General features: G+C 50.4%; 1 protein-coding gene across 1 annotated transcript; it reads right to left on the bottom strand.

Moving 5' to 3' along the window:
* Nucleotides 1-1742: 1742 nt before the first annotated feature.
* On the bottom strand, nt 1743-17549 carry COMP (cartilage oligomeric matrix protein). Its single transcript, XM_084276280.1, has 19 exons — nt 17101-17549; nt 14971-15056; nt 12817-12868; nt 10595-10767; nt 9227-9364; nt 8365-8442; nt 8056-8214; nt 7425-7529; nt 7166-7273; nt 6591-6750; nt 5316-5434; nt 4870-4922; nt 4275-4468; nt 3784-3962; nt 3540-3588; nt 3099-3295; nt 2791-2963; nt 2494-2633; nt 1743-2318 (listed from the first exon to the last, which is right to left on the bottom strand). The coding sequence occupies exons 1-19, from the start codon at nt 17174-17176 to the stop codon at nt 2272-2274; spliced, it is 2286 nt and encodes a 761-aa protein (XP_084132406.1). The 5' UTR covers nt 17177-17549; the 3' UTR covers nt 1743-2271.
* Nucleotides 17550-18198: the final 649 nt, after the last annotated feature.

Genomic DNA, 18198 nt, shown 5'->3' with positions numbered 1-18198 from the left:
CGGCGGGGAGGTTTGATCTCAGTAAAACTAAACACTGCTGCTCCGGGCAGCGCCTCAGCGACTGGCAGCTAAACCACCTTCGTGTCGTTCCTTGAGCTTGGGGAGAAGGGGCAGATTTATGCATCTTCAGAGACAGTGTAACACGCTGTTCCTTAAAGCGAACCTTTTTCTATTGAACCGGTTTGTGGATTATTTCACTGATATATGCAATCCTATATTCAGCTACAGCGTCGGTGGCACAGGAACTCTGGAACAGTCGTCCCTGCGACATACAGGTTTTATTTATTGTGTTTTTCTATAGGTAAAGTGGAAAAACTGAAGCGGCTTTAAGTGTTTGCAATCTGAGAAATGATGTGAAAAAAAAGCAGCTCAACTCAGTGTACATTCTCTTCGATCTTTTCTTTTTTGTGTGAAGGCTTTTGTCTTTGTATCTTTGCATTATTTGTAAATGAAATGTAATAAAAGTTCAAATGTTTTTGTCTCTGGCTGCTCAGCTCTTTCTTAGTTCCCTTTGCTGCTTGTTTGCTTTTGGACCGAGGGGGGTTTCTGTGCTGAATTACAGGTGTTTCCAGCACTCCGTTTATTACAAGAGACAGATAAATCACGTCCTTTCAGTCAGCTGGGCTCTGACAGTGGCGGTGGCTGAGCTCTCCTGCTCCTCCTGAGGAAACTGCAGGTGGAGCCCGATGGTGCAGAGCTCGGAGCCTGGGAATACAAACCACCTCCAGGAGCATCTCTGAGCCGGCGACATGAGACGACTCTCCCTGCGTTTCTCAGGTCAGAGCCCCTGGGCTGCGGCAGAGCTGTCAGGTGAGGAGAGTCTGTCTGTGAGAGTCTGTCTGTTGGTCGGCCAGTCTGTCTGTCTGTCTGTGTGAGTTTTGGAAGAGAACAGGGGCTCTAAAGGCCTGTCAGCAAAGCTGCTGCTCTTTGGCAGAGCTCTGCTTCCTCTCCTGCCTCGGGAATGTGGAGTTTGCAAGCATGTTGGCACAGAGCCCCACACTTGGCATCTGGAGGGGAGAGGGAAGCTGTGCTGGCACCTGGCTCACCTGGTACTGGTTACCAGCTGTGGCCCCTGGGTGTAGGGTCTGCATCTGACACCCCACTGTAGGGTGGAACCCGCAGCCGGCTCGTCAGACGGTGCTGGGTGGAGTCAACAGGAGCCACCCCTCCCCGAGACCCTGAGCGAGTCCCCTGAGCCCAGGAGTGAGCTGCAGAGTAATGAAGTTCTTGCAGAAGTGGCTTTTATTGTCTCAGCTGCCCAGGGCACTGGTAGGTACCGTGTGCCTGGGAGAGCCTGGGCAGTGCAGAGGTGGGGTTTGGGGCTGTCAGGGAACCAGGTACAGGGGTCCTTTGGGAACATCTGCTGTCCCCAGCCCAGGTGAGCACCTGTGGCACTACCTGCTTTGGTTTTCCCAGCTCCCCACCTGTCTGTGGGAGTCTGGGCACAGTGACTGAAGGCAGAGCAGGCTCAAAGCCTCCATTCCTGGCTGCAAAGCAACTGCTGCTTACAGGAGCCAGGTGGGACGGTCTAATTAGGGGAGGCTGTGGAATGAGCAAGTGGCCCCATGTGTCTGTGCTGCTCAGCAAGTTGGGAGCTCTGCTGAGGGCTCCCCAGCAGCACTACTGCAGTCAGCTTGTGAGGGTTCTGTTATGTGTCTGCAGCAGAGAAGTTTCAGGGCAGGAAAAAGCAACATGCACGTGACTAAGGAGAAGTCTAGTGTTTATTTTCCAACACTCCCAGTATTTATTATCCACAATTCTAGAACAAAGATACTTTCCTTAAAGTGCTTTTTTCTTTTTTTTAACATTTTGTGAGCAACTCATACATAGGCTGCTCCCCGCCTCCTTTTCCAACTAGTGCTGGGTTTGCTTTGCAGTAGGTCTTGAAAAGGAGAACACTGTTCACACTTGAGAGCCTTGTAGTAGGGGGAAAAGATTCCTGGGACTCATCCATGCTAAACTCACTCAAACGAATGCAGCTACTTCAGGCAGCTTCTCAGCACGTCCTTCTCCATCTCGTGTAGAGAACCAGTGTTCAGAGCAGCACGGGCTTCCATTCACACTCACTGTCTGTGCCTCTGGGGTCCAATGGGGGTTTGTAGCATTTAAAGAAGTTGCTGTGGCAGCAAAGATGCTGGATAATGCGTGGACAGTCGGCGCTGTGCGCGGTGCAGTGGTACCTTACTTACAGTTCTTTATACCAGAGCGATAGTGGGGCAGCGGAGCGCGTCTTCTAAAGCAGGTTGGCTGGACAGACCTTGGGAGCAGAGGTTAGTCTTGCTGAACTCGGTATGTTTCGTAGTCTTCTGGAATGGTGTCTGAGGAGGTTAAAACAAATACAGATTAGGAGTAGAACTTGAAATAAAAACATGGAATAAGCTGTTCCAGGACATCCTGTCACGGCTGCTCGTGTGGGTCCAGCCAGGAACCAGCTCGCTCCTTGAGAGCGGAACAGCAGCAGAGGTCTGTGTGTGGCTGTGGGAACTCACTCACCATTGCAGCGGTAGCGCAGGTTCGACCAGATGATGTTCTCCTGGGAGAAGCAGAAGACTCCCAGGCGTCCTCCTCGCATCGTTGTATCAAGGACAACTCCAGTGTCTGCTACTACTTCAGGGCCTTCATAGAAGCGAGCTCTAGGAGAGGAGCGTGTGCAGGACAGGAGGTCAGGCTGATCCTGAACTGTCCCCGTGTCACATCTCCCTCCCCTTCACCCCAGGGCTGCACTGGAGATGCTGCTTTGGTGTGTTTAGCTTCCACCCAGCTGTGCAGAGGAGAGCACAAAGCCCTCACCTGATGTACCCGACCTGCGGCCGGTGCTGCAGGAACCAGCGGTAGGAGGTCTTGTCCTTCCAGCCGGAGTTGCGGGGGTCTTTCCACAGCAGCTTCACCTGGTCCGTGGTGTCTCCCGTGTGCCACAGGGAGTTGCGCAGATACTCACCCGGGCCTGTTTTAGACTTGACTGCCTGTGACAGAGAAGGGGCTGGTCAGGTGTGTGGGTAAAGGGTGGCTGGAGTGTACCCCGCTTGCCCCACGGGCTGTGGCCAAGCAGCACAGCTCAAAGATCTGCTACTGAATCCCTCTCCCCGTGGCAGTTTTACCTTCAGTTGAATTCCTGGTTCTGCCACGGCTCGGAAGGGGTTTGCCTGCCAGTATGTCTGTTCCATCTGCTTCCACATGACCACGTAAAAGCTGGAACTGTCCTGGTAGCCGAATATGAAGCCAGCATAGTCATCATCTGTGGCAGTGTTGACGTGGAATGTGCCCTCGAAGTCCACTCCATTGAACGCCGTGTAACCTGTAACGAGACGGAGAACAGCTGCTCTGTATTTTGGGACAGAACACAGACCCGTTTCCTTCTGGATTCACGTGGGGTGGGGGGGTTTTGCTAAGCCAAATCCGCAGACTCTGCCTACTACAGACACTATTTTCCCAAGGGGGGGGGGGTGGTGGAATCACTAAGTAGTGTCTGAACCTCTTGTAAAAGCTGCAGTTCATGAGCAATGATTTTCCAACAGGACAGAAACAAACAAGTGCCTCACCTACAGCCAGGCCGGGGTCACTGTTCATGGTCTGCACAATCTCCATGCCCTGAGAAAGATGAATGTTGACTCATTAGTACATTAGTTCCAACCTTAGTAACTTTACTCTTGTTGAGACCAGGGGAGAGTTGTGCCGAGGTCGAGGCACTGCTGAACAGCACCCTTCAGCCTGCAGAGCCTTTCAGTGAATGCTGCAGCTGGGTTGGTACTGGCTGACTCTTGTCATTCTGGAGCAGCATCCTACCTGGTTGAGGACAATCCAGTTGGGGTCAATCTGTGCGTCACCCTCGGGGTCCAACACGACCGTCTGGAAAGCCCTGAAGTCCGTGAGTGTCACTTCTGCGTTCTCGGGGCACACGTCGATCCTGTCAATCACCATGTCCCTGTCAAAGTCCTCTTCACAAAGGTTTCCCACACCGTCACCTGAGGGTGTGAAAGGAGGGAAGGAGTCAGGAGCTTCCAGTAATTTCTCCTGCCTGAGGTTCCTCAGGCAGCTTCTGGCTAGCACGGGTTAAGGCAGCCATATCTGTGCAAGGCTAAGAGGGATTCAGAGCTCTTTAAGGCAGCTGCAAAGAAACCCCGAGGCTTCTGCTTGCAGCGATCCTGTAAACAGAAGAAACACCTCAAACTGCAGCTCCCTCTGGTCTGATACGCTGCTGGCATGAGACTGACAGGCACTGAGGCCCAGGAGTGAAGACCTCCCTGAGCAGAGCTCCATGCAGCCGTTTCCCTTACCGTCCGAGTCTTCCTGGCCGGGGTTGGGGACAAGGCGACAGTTGTCAGGGCCTGGAGGCTTCTCATCTGGAATGCCATCATCATCGTCATCATCATCACATTCATCTCCCAGCCCATCGTTGTCTGTGTCCACCTGGGAGCTGTTGGGCACCGATGGGCAGTTATCCCGGGAATCTTGGTGGCCGTCCCCATCGCTGAAAAGGAAAATGCAGGGAAAGATGATCCACTGACCTGCGCTTTTAAAATAGGGTGTGTCACACCCTGCTAGGGGCTGGGATCCTCCACGGGAACAGCCATGTGAAGCCTGAAGGTGTTAGTTACACCAGATCAGAAAGACTCCAGCTGTAGTGTATGAACAAGTCAGTGAGTGGTAGCTAATGATGAGCGAGTCTGCTATCAGCAAGCTTCTGTCTGCCAGTCTTTGGGCCAGGCTTTTCCTGGGGAGATTTCCTGAGGTCTGAAGGGAATCCCACCTCCCTTCTTATCTTTTTATCAGGTACAGCCCAGCCAGGTTATCAGGGAGCTGCCAGCACAAGCCTTTCCCCCCCATCCCCAAGACTTTATGCAACCCAAGTGTTCTGCAGCAAGCTCTCACCTGTCCTGGTTCGTGTCACAGACGTCTCCCACTAGATCGTGATCCGTGTCTTTCTAGTGAAAAATAAAGCAACAGCCACTCAAACTCTGCACAGATCCACAGGAGAATCAGGCAACAGAGAGAACAAAGGGAGGTGTTGCCCTCAGCAACTGAAACCAGAGCTGCCAACAGTGGGAGAGCTCTAACCCCAACCCAGTGGCTGCAGGAGGCCCTGCTGAATCTAAACACAATGACAAGGTAGGAAGAGAGAAGTCCAGAGTGTGAGGCTTCCCCTCTGACTTATTCCCCAGCACCCCAGGGTGTTTGGTGTCGAGGGGCTGTACTTTAGCATGGCAGGACGGCAGCTAAGATTTGCAAGTGGTGACCTTGGTGAGGTACCAGGTGAGAGTGTACCTTAGGCAGGTGACACGGGCACTGTTGTGAGAAACCTGGGAGCGCTCAGTTACCTGGTCTGGGTTACTGACTGTTGGGCAGCTGTCACACACATCTCCTACTCCGTCACCGTCGCCATCCTTCTGGTCAGGGTTGGGAACTCTTTTGCAGTTGTCCATTGGGTTCTTGATCCCTGGAAAACATGCAAAGCTGACCCATCAAGGCACCAGGGCTGTTAAGGGTGACACAGCTCAATCTCTTCTGGAGGTAAGAGGACGCTTGAATTTATGTAGTACAGCAACAATCTCAATTTTTGTGTCCATTTTACACACTTTAAGTTACTCCTAGCAGCTATGGAGGATGGAAGAGATCAGCAGTGACATTACAGACTCCATACTCTGCTTCTGCACAGGACCTGGAGAGGAAATGTCCTTCACTGCCTTCCTCAGAGAAAGGTGAATTGCTGGAGACTGTGTCTCCAAACCAGGATCATGTCTCTGCAGGAGTGAGCAGCCAAGAGGATGAAGATGCAGCTGTCTGCGGTTCCCTAAACCATGACAGAGTCTTTTTCCTCTGAAGGAGACGTCTATATAATTATAAGTCAAGGTTAATCTTGGCTATTTGACAGGAAGATTTAGACAGTCTCTTTTCAAGGCCTGAGACGGGACAGGAACAATCTAATTGGCAACTGGTGTGACTTCACTTCCCCCCTCTCTGCATTTACCTGGTACAGCAGCAAACCATGCCAGCCAGGATGCAGCCAGACCCAAACAGCAGCAGACCCGCTGGAAATACTCTGTACATGAGCATGTCTCAGGCCAGCAGCAGTTGTGATTTCTGGCTTTTGAAAGTGAGCTTTGTGTAGATAGAATGCTGTTAGCACGCAGACTGCTTCTGAAGAGAGCAGGCTCTTCCCCCCCAGAAGACAGCCCTGACACACGCTGCCTTGAGCCAGTAGCGGCCAACAGCCTGGATATTCCCATGCTTCTTCCTAAGGTTAAACTGCAGCACAAAGTCCTGTCTCCATCTGGACAGCGATCAGCTTGCCTGTCTTAAGTCACACAGGCTTGATACAACTGCACAGTGGGAGCCTTAATGAAGTTCATTAGCACTGTGGTGAAGATAGACCTTTAAACCCTGCAAGAGCTGAACTGTGCAGGATGATGGCTCGCTTGCTCATCTTTGCATCTTAACTGAGCTGTGCCTCACCTCACCAGAAATGACTTGTAGAGCTTGTAGAGCTCAAGCCTCTGAAGGCTGGTACCTGCTGTGAAGATCTCTGCCTGCGTGCTGAAGAGCTTCCTGGCTCTCAGCTGGGTATGAATGCAGCAGTCTGAGGATGCTCTTACCATCCCCATCCATGTCATCGTCACACTCGTCGCCCTTCCCGTCGCCGTCAATGTCCCGCTGGTCGTTGTTCTTCACCTGGCGGCAGTTGTCGCAGGCGTCGCCGAAGTTGTCCTTGTCAGCGTTGCGCTGGTCGGCGTTGCGCGTGTACACGCAGTTGTCCTGCAGGAGAGAGGGGCTGGCTCAGGGGCAATGCCTGCACCCAGGACAGAAGCTGTGGGGTGTGTGACCAGCTGCTCTGACAAGCCCAGCAGCCTGTCTGCAGCCAGTCTTGGATTTCCTCCCTGCCACCCAGTCACTGCCTGTCAGGGAATACCAGTAGCTCCTGAAATACCAGTGCTCAAGTGAGAGACAGAGTCCCTAACTCTGAGGGGACCGTGACTTGTCAAGTCCCTTCTGTGTCACCATGTTCTCTCCTGTCTGCTTGGGTTTAGTCTCCAGGCCACGCAGACTGAAAGGAAACGCTGTGTACTGTGACCAGCGGGTCCCTTAAATTCAGGTTAAAGGCACAGGTAGTTGCTCTGCAAGACCTCTGGGTAGTTTAGGCATGGCAGGGCTTAAGCATTAGAATCCAAACCTCAGCATTTAATATCCCATCTCCATCAGCATCATCGTCACAGGCGTCTCCGATTCCATCTCTGTCTGCATCCTCCTGGCCAGAGTTGGGTACAGTCACACAGTTATCCTGAAAGCAACAAAGAGCCCGTCAGCAAGCCCTGTGTGTCACGTAGCCTGAGTTCTGAAGGTTGGGTAGGGGCCCAGCAGCACTCGCAGCTCTGGTTCAGGACGCCTCTGACATGCTGTTTCCAGCTGGACATGGGACACCTACGTCTCACCTTGCGGCACTTTTTGTCGGAGCAGCGTTGCTTCTCATCAGGGACCCCATCAATGTCCGTGTCCTTCCCGCAGACGTAGCCGTTCCCTGCCCAGCCCACGAGGCACTGGAACACACAGCAGGTAAAGGAAATGAGGCTCCTGGTGGGAGGCCTGATAGCCATAAAACCCAAGAGCTTCACATGCAAACCAGCGCCAAACACTCCAAATCCAGGTACAGAATGCTCTACGGGGAAAATATTCTCTGGCAGAGACAGCTACTCTGTAAAAAGCGTTTTGACCAGCTCAGGTAACAGCTCTCTGCTTGTTCCAGAGGTTATAAAGACAGATGCAGCACCAAAACCTCCTGGCTCCAGCCAGGTGCTTCCCCCAGCTCAGCTGTGGGTGGAGTTCCACAGCTGACACATCCGTAGTGCTCCGGGCAGCAGAACCCCAAGCAGGTGGGGTGAGGGTGCCAGGAGCAGAGCACACCAGGAAGGGCTGCTGGGGGAGCTGAGGTGGCACTGGGGAGCAGGTCGGTGCCGGGAAGGCACGCTCTCCAGGAGAGGGCAGTGGCAGACCCGGGAGAGGAAGCACAGCGCAGGGGAAAGCGGAGCGAGCAGGCGGACCCGGCGCGGGGAGGTTGGTCCTTACCACGCAGGAGATGGACCCGTCGCGCTCCACGATGCACTGAGCCTTCTCGTGGCACGGGCTGGCCTCGCCGTTGGGGCAGCGCCGCACCGCCTGGCTCCTGCAGCCAGTGACCTGGTCCCCGACGAAGCCAGGCTTACAGGCCCCGCACTTGTAGGAGCCCTGCCAGGAAAAGCAACAGGGAATTCGCTGTAACAAGAGTCCTGGCAAAGCTCCGCCCTGACCTCCCTCGGCAGCTGGATGAGCGCAGCTCACAGAGGCCCCAGGGCCCGGGGAAGAGGGATCCCCACGGGGCTTCCCGGTGATTCTTACCCGTGTGTTGATGCAGATGGAGTTGGGGACACAGTTTCGAGCGGCACCTGTCTCACACTCATTGATGTCAGTACAGACCTGCCCAGAAAGAACACAACAGGCATTTAACTTCACTCTGAAGCAGCTGAACAGATTACAGACCTGGGGCATCACCGGATGCAGAAGCAAAGCCCCTGACACACCTTAAGAGGACCCACAGCTCAAAGCTTTCCTGCAGACAAGCTTGCACCAGATCCCAGCAATGCTCCTGACCCCAGGCAAGCTGTCTGCTCTCTACAGCATCACCTGGGCTTTTAGCCTGGCAAAACAGCTTAGCTCTGAGCTGCCAGAGTATCTCCTTACTGTAAAAGGATGGAAGAGAGTCAGTGGAGCAAGAAGGTTAAAGACTCTGTCCTGTGGCCACCTAGCAGCTCTGTAAGTACCACAAGCCACACGCCACACCTGGTTTTGGCAATATATTCTCATAAACCATACTATGGCTATGAGGTAGGTGGATTTATAACTTTAATCTGTCTGTAGCTGTCAGGGAAGCAGGGGGGGCAGCAGCTGCATCAACTCCTCTGTGTAACAGTGTGAAGGATTCCCCAGGCTGGCTTCACAGCCACAAAGGTGTCAGAGAGGTAACACTCTGTCCAGCGTGAATTCAGCAGAGGTGAGGTCATGGAGTGGAGGTTGCTTTGCTGTTGATGTGCTAGGATATCCCTAGTGAGTCCTCTCACCCCACCAGTCTTCCCACCAATATAACACAGTCATCTCCTATTTCCCTTCCATTTCTTTGAGGGTTCCAAGACCTTTTAATTGCAATTAGGGAGGGGAAAGAGTGAAGGTTTCTGAAGGAGTCAGAAAAGTTTCTGGGACTTACCTGTTTGTTGGCCCTGGCGTAAGCTAGTCCAACCCCTTCCACCATTTGGCCAGTGAAGCCAGGAGGACAGGGGTCACAGTGGAAGCCAGGGATGGTGTTAATGCACTGGACCTTTGGGAAGCAGGGGTTTGCGTTGCACTGTGAAGAAGAAAGAGGTTGTGCAGAGCTGTGAGCAGGCTCGCTCGAGCCCAGCTGTGAAGGCAGCTCTCAGAGCAGGCCTTGCTGGGTGACATCCAGCTATTGTACTTCTATTTTCAAAGAATAAACCAAAAATGCATAGAAGTTCCTGGCTTCCCCTGCAAGTGGAAAATACAGCTTCCCCATCTCAGTTGTTCTCCCAAGTCCCAATATGTGCAGACAAGTAAAACAAATCAACTTTCAGGACTAATTCTTCTTAGGTGACATCAATTGCCCAGGCAAAGACCTGGCTTCACTTCACACTTTCCTTCCTGGCAGTCTCTGAATCCAGAGAACTGGATCATTTCTAACACTAGTTTTGAAAGACAAGAACAGTTGTTTGTTTACTACTCTGGGAAGCAATTGTCTTTCCAAAGTTGCTGTTAATGCCTGCTTTGTTTTCCCCAGCACTTCATTATTTCCCTGAAGCTGTGCTGGGTGCTGGCAGATGCAGTGCATTAACACAGCGCTCCCACGTTTTGGTCGTTATCCTCAATCTCAGAATCTCTCACTGACCCGTTGAACTGCAGCAGGTTTTTCACTGAAGCGCTGTGCAGAGGATGCTGCTTTGCAAGCCCCTGCCGGCAGCTCGGTGGACTGATCAGCAAGCACAGGACTGTGGTTTGGGAGCGGTGGCACTAAGGAGCTTTACTGCCGTGCAGCATTAATGGCTGAGTAAAGCTTCGCAGAGACACGAGGAGGAAACTTAATGGAATGCCAGGGTTTCTAAAGAACCAAACTAAACAGTATCTGCCCAGCAAGGTTTGATTCACAGGCAGCAGTAAAGCCATCCAAATAGTGTGGTGAGATGTGCTGTGTAAAGGACTGTGAGGGCAGCGTTTGATTCTGCTCCACACGCAGTAAATCTTATCTCTACGAACTCATCAGCCATGAGCTGAAAGGACTGTGAGGCTGAATGGGGCTGCTCCTGTCCTCCCAACCCACCTTCCTCTGTGGTACAGCCCCAACGATTTATTTTGTGGGAGCCGGTGTGTTTTTTAGCCAGAAGCGCCTCTCCAGGCAGGATACAGAGCCTGAGGGAGGGTGAGCAGCCTTCCTCCCGTGAAACCAGCTTCCAGTTGAACCTCAGCTCCCAGGGGAACCTCAAGGCTCTTCTTCAGAAGCCCCAGACAAAGCCGCAGCGCCCCAAGAGGAGCCAGTGAGTCTCCCAGCCTCCCGCGTGTTCTTTACCTCGTTGATATCCGTGCAGTGGGACCCGTTGCCGGAGTAACCGGGGGGGCAGGGACCGCAGCGGATGCCGGTGTCGGTCTCAGTGCAGGCTACTCCAGGGAAGCAGGAGTTCGGGAGGCATCGGTTGAACTGCGTGACGGTGATGACAGGGCCTGTCACCTCGGGCCGCATGCCTAGAGGACAAGAGGAAGGTTAACAGCTGAGCTGTGGCTGCCACAGGCTCTCACACAGTGGTCCCACAGCCTGGGAAGATGCCAGTGTGTCTTGCTTCCCTCACATCCCTTCTGAGGGTTGAGCAGTTGTAACTCTGTTTTGTAAAGGGAGAAAAAGGAAGCCAGAAGCAGCAGCCTCACAGATTTCTGAGCCCATGCAGAAGAAAAATAGGTAAGAAACTCTAGAATTCTTAGCTCCCTGTCCAAACCTCTCATTCTGCTGTCCTCCTCGTTGGTGTAATGCTTTTGGAGTTCCACAGGTCTCTCCCCAGTTCCTTTGCAAGTATAACTCTCTGATGGTGTGTGCTCAGACACCTCCCAGGGCAGCACAGGCTTCAGTTTGGGAAGCACTGCAGAGGGCTGTCAGCCAAGCACCTCAGCTGTGGGAGGGGGGATGTTAAACAGGCCACTGACATCCAGCTCCCATAAGGCTCTCGTGCCATACCATGCTACCTGTTACCCCCCAGGGCTGGGAAGCCTCACTGCATCCTGACAGGCAGCAATCTGTTACTTGGCCATGTGTCACTTCCAGGCTGGAATACAGCAGCCCAGCTCTGTGTGAAGTGCTCGGTGTGATGCCTGGGAAGTTCTCACCCATACAAAATGCTGCCACTGCCCCATTCAGAAGCACCTTGCACACACCAAACCTGCACCCACACTGCTGCACACCAGCTTCCCTTAAAGGTTTAGGCCAACTGCCAGGTGTTTGTCCTTCTCCTCATGACCTGACCTCAAGAGAACTTGCAAAATTAATCTGCATGGGACACAGAACTTCACTGGAGGCCAATCAAAGGCTGTGAATTAACTTTCCCAGACACTAGACTTGTCACAGGTCTCCCACACACGCTCCTCTAAGCCTCAAGGACACTTTTTGCTCCTGCTTTCTCCTGCTTAAATACCCAACCCAACAAACCAAACCAAACAAAGCCTACAGTCAGTCTACCAGCAGCAGCAGCAGCAAAACCTGCATGGGAAACAAGGTCTCCTCTCTTCAGACTCCTCTTTCTAAGAAATAATGAGGGAAGCACACGACTGCTGTGAGTCACGCTGTTCGATGCATGACTAAAAGAAGCTGAAATTCTACAGCAAGGAGCACAGGAGAACACATATAAAGCAGAACTGTAAGTGGGGAAGGCAGAAATCAAGTAACAGAGAGAAAGTTCAGGACAGTTTTATGAGCAAATTATTAAACAATTGCTGTGGATGAATGTGTTTCTGTGCTACAGGTCCCCAAAGCTTTGGCTAATCTCTTTTCCAGCAGAAGTACAATCTCTCCAAATGCAGAACTGGTTATTGCTCCACCCTTTGAGTGTACTGGCAAATAATAAAGCATCTCCAAGAACCACGCTTTCTGAAAGCCAGATATATTGCAGGGGAGCAGAGGGCAAGGTTTATATGGGAAAATTTACGACCCTGTTTCCTGAATCGTCTGTAAACAATCCCTTTGCTTGGACGGTGGCAGCACCAGGAGGGAAGGAATAGCAGAGCAATGCCTCTTGGGGGTGATGTTCTCTTCCACTTGCAGCTCAGGAGTTGCCAGCTATATCCCAGAGGATACCCAGTGTGCGTTCCCAGGCAATTCTAACAACGGCCATGGGCTGGGTTATTAGGAGAGGTGGTTGGGCATCTTTCTGCACTGGAATGTGGCGCCCCTGAGAAGTACCATGGGGTATGTCACAAAACCACTGACAAAGCTTGGTTCAGGAGTGGGAAGAAGCGACTCCTGGGCTTTTGCTGAAGGAAAGATGAACTTTTTGAGGCTGCTTCTGCACCCTGTGCTGAGGGAAGGTGTAATAGCTTCAGCTGGCAGGGAATCTCTGGTCCATGGATGCAGAATGTTGTGGAGAAAGAAACCCCACATGACTAATATTGAGTAATTCCTTGTGACACTCAGGATAACTGTGAAACAAGCTATTTCCTTCGGGGGAGATGGTCACAACTGGCATCTTACTGCTTGTTTGGCAAAAAGGTATGAGACAGTTCAACATAGCACTCAGTTCAGTAACTCACCACAGGCATCACACTCCATGACTGTATTCTTCAGGAATGTTATCTCCTTAATCTAGAAGAAAACAAGAACCACCACTTAGCCAAAGGCTGAGGTTTGCTCCCACGCAAACTAATAGCCACACTGCCAGAAAACTGGGTGTCTGGCACTGCACAGCTGCTGACAAACAAATTAACTCTTCCCCCAACGTCTACACTGCAGACTTTCTGGAAGCTGAGGTGGCTTTATTCCCTGCTGTAGTGTTTCTACAGGCTATCACAGGCAACACTTGACTTGGATACACAGAAACAAGTGCCATGAAGAGGTATGTAATTTATTTGGGTCTTCTGCTCTGGAGGATGCTCAACTAGCAGTCCTAGAGAGGTCTGTTTTATCTGCAGGTCAGATGCTGCACCAGCCCAGTCAGGAGGAGGTCTCCCTGTGACCCATGTTTGCAGATATATGAATAAGCTCTGATATTCCTTATGCCATGAGGATATTTAGAATCCCTTCATGAAAACCTCTCCCTCCAAACTCCCTCTCATCTCCTCTAGGCTCCTGTTCCTTCAAGCTTGCTTCAGTGAAGAGGTGATATGTAGTATTGGCAGTTGCTGTCCCTTTGGTGAAGGAGAAATGTGGGACAGGCACCAGTGAGTGTGGCAGTCTCAAACTCACATTTATATGACTTGCCATTATCTTAGACAGCAATCCTGGCAGATTTCTTTCCTGCAGAAGGCTGTCTACAACCAGTGCTCAGGACCACCCTTCCACATGCTGTGGGCTTCATGTTTCCACCATCAAGTTATTTCACTTTGTACTCTGACAAAAGCTTCTACTCGTGTCTCTCTGTTGGCTCCCAGGTTTCATTCCCCTCCTTTCATTCTGTCTTAGATCCCCTCTTCCCTCCAACATGGCCTGGGCTTGTGTGTCGTGGATAGTTAATGCAGAGATAGATCTAACCCAAATCCCCAGGACATCTCTCATTAGAAGTGGGTGACAGAGAGCAGAGCAGAGAATTTTGAGCACTGCTAATGAATATGAGTGGTTCCACTGGGCCAAGAACCCTTCAGCCTTTGGCTCAGGAGAGGAGATCCGGCCTTTTATTGTCACACCTTTTGCCATCCTTATTGCCAAGATGCTGAATCAAGGCAAAGTAAGTTTTAGAAAGTCTTTGCCCAGATTAAGAAATGATGAGCTGCCACCTTGGCTCTCCAGTGGTGTGTGCAAGTTTGCCTTCTGAGGAGGGGTTGTCTTGAAAGCACCCTTGAGAAAAAGACCAGGGATAAGGGGAAAAAAAGGAGGTGGCAGGAGTGAGAGAAAGAACAAACAGAAAACCTGTATGGAGAAGCAGTGCTCAGCTGGAAGGGAAGACTGGAAATCATTGCTGGAGGCTGCCAGGAACCATGTCTGACCTGATTCCTAGTAAACACTGGGTATTTATGCAGCAGCCTGAAATGTGAGAGTAACTCAATGCAACAGATGTTTTTGCAGATTAGAGGCCGCCCAGTTTGCACTGGCACAGAGACCTGTCTGCCATTCCAATTACCTGGCAGGCAGAGGCTGCTGCCCTCAGCTCCCTGAGTGGATAAAGGGAGAATGGAACCTTTTTCTGTACTTAAAAGAGAGCTGACCAGACAAACCACCATCCCCTCGTTAAAATGGGACGAGCTCTAAGCACCCAAGAAGTTCCAAATTCCCTAAGAGACAACTGGAGCCAGAAAGGCTTAGGATTAAGACAACAAGAGGAAAGAGTGAATGCAGGGCTTGTTTAGGCTCCATATGACTTCCCTTTCCAGGACCCTAATAGATGGCTGAAAGGTCTCTTCCAAGTCTGGACTCCACTGATTTCATGAGCCCACAAAACCAAGGAAAAAGTGAGTTGTTTTTCCAGTTAAATATATACCCACTGTGTGTGTGTGTGTGTGTCTGCTGAGGCTCGTTCTCCACGTGTGCTGCTTTTCAGCAGGCATGGTTCTAAGCAGCAGAATCAAATGAAGCCACTTAATCTCAGAATTAGAGACCTAACTGTGAGACCACTGTTGGACCCTGGCTTGCAGAGCAGGAATACTGCTGCTCATTTCACTTAGTGCTGAAGAAGTCTCCCTCAGTTCCAGAACTCAGCTCATACAGCAAAGCCTCATGCAGCACGTGAGGAATTAGGTCCCTTTCTCACTTACCTGCTGTTTCAACAAGTCTCTCACTTCCATCAGCACACGGTTGGTTTCTCTCATCTCTTGTAGCATTTCTGGCCCAACTTCACCTCCTAAAAAACCCAAAGTGGTTGGGAAAAACATAGAAGAGCCATTAGAAGCACAAGCCCAACTGATATTACTAACTTTGGCTGAGTATTAAAGACTTTTCCACACCAGTCTCTGCCAGTTCCTAACTAGAAGTGTGCTGGAAATAAGAGGGACTTGCACCTAGGGCAGAATTTGCCCTGGGCAGGGCAGAGAGTGATGCTTAGCCATTCCTGTCAGGTATGTAACTGTTACCCCTCAGCAAACAAATTGGCCTGGCAGTCTGGCAGTGGTGGTAGCTGTTAATCTGGCACAGTTCTCACATAGGAAGGCTTCGCTGCCAACAGAAGCAAATTAATAATTCATCACTGTGGAAGCTGCTCTGAAGGGCAGCACTGAAGGAAGGCTCTTCCCTGAGCCCATCCCACATGTGCTGCCAAGCCCTGAACGTGGAGAACTGGCACAGCAGCCGTCGCCTCACCCGATCTCCAGGTACAGGCTTTTCTCTTGCTGGGGATGGTTTCTCTGGGGCAGCAGCAATTTCAAACTGCCCTGGAGTGGCTTTGGGCCACAGAGGATGTGTCTGCTCAGCCCTGTGACACAGTGAGATCCTCTTTAAGCTACGGCAATCAGAGGATATAAATCATCCCACAAGGGCAGACTACCGTGACTTTTCCCTCCCATCTGCTGGTTCTAGACTTGCCTAGTCCTTTGAGACATGCTAAAAATCCAGCCTGGGCTCCAGCTGTGCTCCAGAAGAATGAATGGAAAGCAGCTTTTGTTCCCAGAATTATGCAGGTTTTAAGAAAACTGTTTAAAAACAATAGGACACAAAGTTCAGCTCTGGTGTTCTGTCTGCCATGAGGAAGCACAACCTCATTTTTCTACTTTTTTTCTGGATCAATCGATCCTGTAATAGAAGTCACAGCTTGCCTGAGGGAAAGCAAACCTCTCTGAGGAGAGGAGCAGCAGGATCTGCTGCAAACAGCACTGCATGGTCAGGGGAAAATTACCCAGAGTCTGGGGTCTGCCTCCTGGCATGAAGGATTTGCCAGTCCAGAGGCAGACTGTGAGCCCTGCTACTGACGGCACGGCTGCAGCGTTCTCCTGTGTCAAATGAGCCCCAAAGCTTCAAGGGTCTTTCTCACACAGAACCAAGTGGAATTTATGAATATTTGTAACTTCTCCAATACCTTTTGGTTTGGGAACTAAATTGAAAGTACCAGAAACGTGACATTCAAGACAGTAAGACTGAATTAAAGTGACGTGTCTTATTTTATTGAAACAAGGAGCTTACACTTGATTTCTAACTTCAAACAGAGGTTTTGAATAAGCTCTGCATGGTGGCTTTGGGCAGCTCCTTTTATTCCTGGGAAGAATTTTCCATCCCCAGTAGCAAGATGTAATTTAAAATAAAAGTTAGGGGTTTGTTTTTTTTTTTTAATATTCAAATTCAGAATAATGATTCAGCCACTCAGGAGCGATATCCAGAGGGAATCTATGCACTTGCAGACATTTCCATTACTGCACATCCTTCTCCATGAGCTCCTCCTGTCTCACAAGCACACATCTCAATCTGAGTCTGCTGGATCTCACAGACACTCAGGGATTTGAGCATTCCCCTAACGGGTGGGAGTCTTTAATGAACATAGCATGGCTGTGTCCCTAGAAGTCAGGGCTTCCCCGGGCTCTATGTGCACAAGCTGATTATCCAAGGATCCAGCTAGAGGACTTGCTGTATGATCTGAGGTTTTTAAAGTTAAATCACAGGCAGAATGGGAGATTAATTTAAAGTGACTCTTGTGGAAGTCATTACAAAACACACCAAAACGGCCAGTTGCCCTGGAATAACTTCACTGCTCAGGAGGGGGAACTGGAGGGAAAAATCTTAAGAGTGAACATTTACACATTTAAGCTTCAGGTTTCATAGGAAACTACAAAATCCCTAAACACTGCTTTTAGGCATCAATAGATGGAATGTTATTTTCCTCTTCAAGCCCTTCTGCAAAACAAAATTTTCAGAGGAGTCTAGCCAGTCCAGAAAATACAGAGAGAATTAAAATCACTTACCTGCTCTTCTTTGCTGACCTGATGAAAAAGGACAAGAGAGGCAGAGGAGAAAGATGAACGCTAGAGCCGAACTCATCTTTGGGTCTCCAGGCAGTGTGGACGTATGGGCTTCTCTTGCAACAAATTTTTAACCTGCAGGTTTGCCTCTGCTCCCCATTAGTGTCTGTGGTTTGCTATTTATGAAGTTGCATTCCTTCCTCTGAAGTTCTTATTCTCTGATGCTGGACGAGGGGGTGGACGTCATTTCTGGCTGCCAGTCCACAGAGAACGTTACAAAAGTAAACAATATGAGAAACTCATCAGGAGAGGGCTTTAATTTTTTTTTATTTTTTTTTTTTTTTTTTAGACCAGCTTGCACCAAAATAGGTCAGAAAATTCCAGAATTAAATGGATTCTTTTTGGATTGGGCTTTTTATTCTTCATGGACACAGGATAGATGGATGATTCATAGCCCTATCCCTCACAGTTTTTCCTTCTAAAACCACTCAGATCACAAAAGCTATGAGACATCTGGGCTTGTCCAGAGTTTCAGAAAAGGCTCTTTAAACTCACAAAAGGCAGCTTCACCACTCACACTTGGGGAAGAATTATTGAATCCCTGTCCAACTCCAGAGAGGAGCAATCACATCCTAATTCAGAGGAACTGGGCAAATGTACCAGCCCTTGGAGGCTGATGTTCCTGTTACCCCCCCACCCAGGCTTATCTCAAGGAGGGGTGCAGTGCAGAAGGGATGGCATGAAAGGCAGGTAGACTTTGCTGTTTCTTGTCTGTGAACGAACAAGCCTCAATCCAGCATTTTCCATCAGTCTCCATCCAGCACTTTCCATCAGAAGACACAGAGTGGATTGAGAAATCCACCTAGAGCAGCCAAATAAAATCTGCCCAAAGAAAATCTTAAAGCTACTACATCAAGGAAACTGCAAGTTAAAGTGTGACCTGCAAAAAAGGTTAGTGTGAAGACCAGTGAAATCCTTGATCACACACTCTCACTGTTAGCCTATGAAATCTGTCAGTACCTTGGCCGTACAGCACCCTTGAGGACACAGACAGGAAAGCCCCAGGAAACAGTAGCTCAGTCTTTAAAGTGTTATAGCAGC

The sequence above is a fragment of the Gallinula chloropus genome, assembly GCF_964237585.1.
Source record: "Gallinula chloropus genome assembly, chromosome: 28".
Classification (NCBI taxonomy): Eukaryota; Metazoa; Chordata; class Aves; order Gruiformes; family Rallidae; genus Gallinula; species Gallinula chloropus.
The sequence above is the reverse complement of the archived record's forward strand: the minus strand, read 5'-3'. Positions and strand labels throughout refer to the sequence as shown.